The sequence below is a fragment of the Ailuropoda melanoleuca genome, chromosome 9 (genome assembly GCF_002007445.2).
Source record: "Ailuropoda melanoleuca isolate Jingjing chromosome 9, ASM200744v2, whole genome shotgun sequence".
Lineage (NCBI taxonomy): Eukaryota > Metazoa > Chordata > Mammalia > Carnivora > Ursidae > Ailuropoda > Ailuropoda melanoleuca.
This window is the reverse complement of record NC_048226.1, coordinates 103,135,223-103,139,759: the sequence shown is the minus strand read 5'-3', so window position 1 is coordinate 103,139,759 and position 4,537 is coordinate 103,135,223. Positions and strand designations below refer to the sequence as shown.

Here is a 4,537-nt window from a genome sequence, read left to right as displayed (position 1 = left end):
GGCCGGGGCCGGGGTCCGGGGCGGCGCGCGCGCGGGGGTGAGCACGGAGGCGCGCTCGGGGCCCGGGGCTGGCGGCTCAGGGGGCCGGCACGCTTGCGGCGAGTGCGGGAAAACGTACGCCACGTCGTCGAACCTGAGCCGCCACAAGCAGACGCACCGCAGCCTGGACAGTCAGCTGGCGCGGCGCTGCCCGACGTGCGGCAAGGTGTACGTGTCCATGCCGGCCATGGCCATGCACCTGCTCACGCACGACCTGCGCCACAAGTGCGGCGTGTGCGGCAAGGCCTTCTCGAGGCCCTGGCTGCTGCAAGGCCACATGCGCTCCCACACAGGCGAGAAGCCCTTTGGCTGCGCGCACTGCGGCAAGGCCTTCGCCGACCGCTCCAACCTGCGCGCGCACATGCAGACGCACTCGGCCTTCAAGCACTTCCAGTGCAAGCGCTGCAAGAAGAGCTTCGCACTCAAGTCCTATCTCAACAAGCACTACGAGTCTGCGTGCTTCAAGGGCGGCGCGGGCGGTGGTGGCCCCGCGGCCCAGGCGCCCGCCGCTTCGCCGCAGCTCAGTCCTGTGCAGGCCTAGGGCGGCGGTGCCTCCGCCAGCCTAGCCGGGTCGGCTCTCAGCAATACGGGCCCCCAGGGAAGTCTCCGCCAGCACCCGGGGCGGAGGGGCCGGAGGGCGGGCCCCTCCTCACAGCAATAGAGGGAGGGGGTCCGGCCCCGCCCCGCCCGCCAGGGGCCTTGTCGGCCCCTTCAAGCAATAGGGTCCTGAGGGGAGACCCACCCCGAACCCCCTCCCTTCCCCTCCAGGGTGCCCCAGGCTTTTTCCCAGCAATAGGGTCGAGGAGACCCAGAACCGAACCTCATTCTGAGTTAGGTCTCTGAAGACGGGGGTGGGGTGAGGTGGGGAGCACCCCCCCTCCTCCCTCCTCTGCGCCCCTGGATCGCGTCGCAGAGACTCAGGTCTTCCCCACCCCCTTCCCAAGCCTTCCAAGGGCCAGGCCTGCGGCCTAGACGTCCGGGGAGCAGACCGCGGAGGAGCGGGGCGGGGGGGGGGGGTCCTGCAGAGGCGTCCCTACTCCTCAGTCTTCGCTGAACCCCAGGAGTGATAGACGCGTTGGGGATCGGGGAGAGAGGCGGACGGCGGCACCCCTCTCCCTCGGGTTCTTTCTGGGCCCTCAGTCCAAGCCGCTCTCCCGCCCTCGCCTCGCACCCTCTGCCAAATCCGAATTCTTCCAGCCCAGCTTCCCGGGCTCTGTCCTTCATAACGAATAATAATGACGCATATCGAATCGCATGGACTTATCCGACCTCCTCAGACCCCACTCCCGCCCTGCCCCGGGGCCCCCTCCCTCGTCCCCGGGCATTCGGTGTTGGAGGACGGATCCTGGGGCCCGGCAGGCAGGCCTGGGCATGGCCCATTACACACCTCTCTGTATTCGCTTTGCGGGTAAAGCCCCCTGGGGGGGTTGCGGATGCGTCGGGTTTCTTTCTTTCTGTATTTGTACGTTTTATTTATGAACGGATTGCACTCGGGTCAGGGAAGGGGCGCTGAGGCCCCCATCCTTCCCGCCGACGCCGGGGGCTTGGGATGTCCGGGATCACTTTCCCCGCCCCTGAACCCCGCCCCTACCTGGGCCCCACCCTCGAGCCCCAGGCCCCGCCCCCACTCTGTTGCCAACTTTCGCCCGTCTATGCCAAAGCCTCGGCGGCGACCCCGCCCCAAGGGCCCGCCCCATTGGCCGCCGCCTATGTGACGTCACTGCATGCAGCCCCAACCCTCCTCCCGTCCCTTCCCGGGGCTGCCCGCTCCCTCTCCCTCTTAGTTAGTCCGATGCCGACTATAGAGCAATAATGCGCACTGCATGCGAAGCTGCCGCCGCCTCTAGAGTTACTGAGAATCAGGTATCCCCCTGCCCTATCCACCCCATAGGCCCCTAGATCAGGGACATTGCGCGGGGCCGGACGCGCAGACTTTCTTCCCCTCCTCCCTACCCCCCCACGGCAGAGCCCTGCGGGTGTAATGGTTCCAGGGGCAGGGGCAGGGTGGTTGCCCCCAGGACCCCTCCTTCAGTCATCCATCACCCACCGACTGTTCATTGGGCACCTACTATGTGCCAGGCCCGCTGCAGAGTCGGCCAGGGATGCAGCGACCTGCAGGGGTGCATGTTCGCAACAGGGGTCCATCAGATTTGGGTGGGCCAAGGAGGGCTGCATACGCAGAGAAAGGCCTGGTCCCTAAACCCAACCCTGCATCCCCTTTACCTCTTCCCTGCCCCAGCCCGGGTCCAGTGCTGGGTGCAGTTGGGCTCTACCTTTGACTTGCGCCTGGCGTTCTCAGCTCAGGTGGCACAGACCCAGGGCCCCAAGGCCCAGCACGACCAGGGCCACCCATACCGACTCTCAGTCCTTCCGTCTTCTGGCCACCTGGGCTCTGCTGTGTGGGGCTGGGGCCCCAGGCCAGACAAAAGGTGCACGCTGGAGTGTATGAGCTGGTCAGCCCCATCCCAGTGGGCACCAAGCTGCTACCTAGCTGCAGCTGCAGGATCAGACTGAGGGCCCAGCACAGCAGGGCCCATATCCAAAACCCTCTACACCACAGCTCGGTGTCCACACAGCTCCCAAGATGGAGCCTGCCCTCTTGTGCTGGGCACACCCGCATGCACACGCACACACAGGCGCCCCACCCTACCCCCACACGCCTGTCTACCTACCTAAGGAGAAGGCCAGAGGGCCATGGGCCGGCCAGGGTCTCCCGCTTCTCCCTACACCCCGCCGCCGTGGAAAGCCATGGGCCCCCTCCCGCCCCCATAACTAAGCAGCACAATAACCGACTTAGCGAATTCAGGTAGAAGGAACGTTTAGGTAGCACCTATTTTGTACTGATTCTAAGAGTAGGGCCCGAGATGCGGGGGCCCTCGGGTGGGGGTTGCGGCCGCCGGCCTGCCCCGCCCACCCCCGCCTGCGCCCCGCCGCCTTGTACATACTCCCACCCGGAACAGGCCGGGATTTTTACTCGGGCTGCGCCCCTCTTCCGCCCCCGTTTGGGGCTGGGCCGGCCGGACAGACGGACGGACGGACAGACCTCCTTCCTAAGCACAATAGCACCAGCTCCCCGGAGCGCCGCACCTCCACGAGGAGAATAAATGCCACTCTTGATAGAACTTGGAGTGTCGGGTTGATGTATCCAGTGCTGGGTCCATGCCACAGGGGTGCTGGGGTGTCTGGGGGTCGTCTTCCCAGTTGGGCTGCTTCCCAGAGGCAAGGCCAGTGCAGGCGCAGTGCTGGAGATAGCAGCCTGACCACGCAGCCCTGGGTCAGGTCACTGCCTTTGTCAGGGTGCGCCAGTGTCCCTTTTCGCAAGCAGGCTATCTTCTTCCACCCAGAAGGGCCAGCTTGGCAGGATAAGCCACGGGAGAACTCCCCTGAGGGCAAAGCAGTTGGCATTTGCCCTGCGGTGGGTTAATCTGTTCTGTGCCAGGAAGTGAGGGAGCTAAGGGTCTCCAGCCCAGAACTGACCTAGGGTTGCCCTGGCAGGTTCAGCAGGGCCTAGAGACCCATGGCCTACTCTCCCTGTAGGGGCTCCTGCTGCCCCTGGGGCCTGACAGCCACCAACAAGCCCTCCTCAATGCCAGTGGAGGAAAGCAGGACAGCAGAGGGTGGGAGGTCTAGCCCCTTACTACTGTGTGCTGCCCACATCCTGACCCCTCACTGTCTGGGGGGGCCTCCATGGACAATTGACCCATGCTGGTTCTGGGGAGGTGCCACCCAGGGGACAGAGAGCCTTCCACAGCCACCCACAGCCCTTGAATTCAGACAGGATGAATCAAACTGAGATGAGGGGCGGGACTGTGCTGGTCAGGGACAGCCCAAGGACAGGGACCCCCTGTCCCCGCAATGCCTCCTGATACCCAGGTAAGCAGGCATGAGCTGAGAGGCCCAAGGTCTTTGGAGACATGTAGTCAAACCAAGTCATCCCAGAGCCAGCTGTCTGAACCCTGGCAGGAGACAGGCCTGCCCAGACTTCGTCGGGATGGACAGCAGGGGAGCCCGACCTGCAGGAGGTCAGCCTGCAGGCTGCTCAGGGTGGGGCTCACATGGAGGTGGATACCCTCTTCTGGGGAACACTGTCAGCAGTAATAACCTCAGGAGTGAAAGTTCCTGAGAGGTCAGTGTCCAGATCCTCCTGCCCTGGGATTCTTGACTTTCACTGTCCCCAGGCTGGGGTAGGCTTCATAGCACAAATCGCATATGAAGAATCAGCCTCAGGGAGAACAGCTTATCCAAGGCCTGCCTTTGACACAAGCCCTTCCTCAATACCCCACCCACCCTACACCTGCAGTCACACCTGGGTGAGGAATGCTCATTTCTTCCCAGCTTCTGGATCTAGACCCGGTATCTTGGCCTTTCCATGACCCTGAGGGGCAATGGGGTGGTAGGATGGAATCTGCCTCCCCGAACCCTGGAACGAGTTCAATCTTCAGTCTGTACAGATTTCCATAGACAGGACTTTGCATCCCAGAAATCGGGCAGCACAGAC

At 63.9% G+C, this 4,537-nt stretch overlaps 1 protein-coding gene across 1 annotated transcript in view; it reads left to right on the top strand.

Moving 5' to 3' along the window:
• The window catches only part of SCRT1 (scratch family transcriptional repressor 1), a 5,478-nt gene extending 2,984 nt beyond the window's left edge, over nucleotides 1-2,494 (top strand). Inside the window, exon 3 of the mRNA XM_034668786.1 lies at nucleotides 14-2,494. Within this exon, the coding sequence (XP_034524677.1) occupies nucleotides 14-580 (567 nt within the window). The 3' untranslated portion in view covers nucleotides 581-2,494. The remainder of the gene's footprint in view (nucleotides 1-13) is intronic.
• Nucleotides 2,495-4,537: the final 2,043 nt, after the last annotated feature.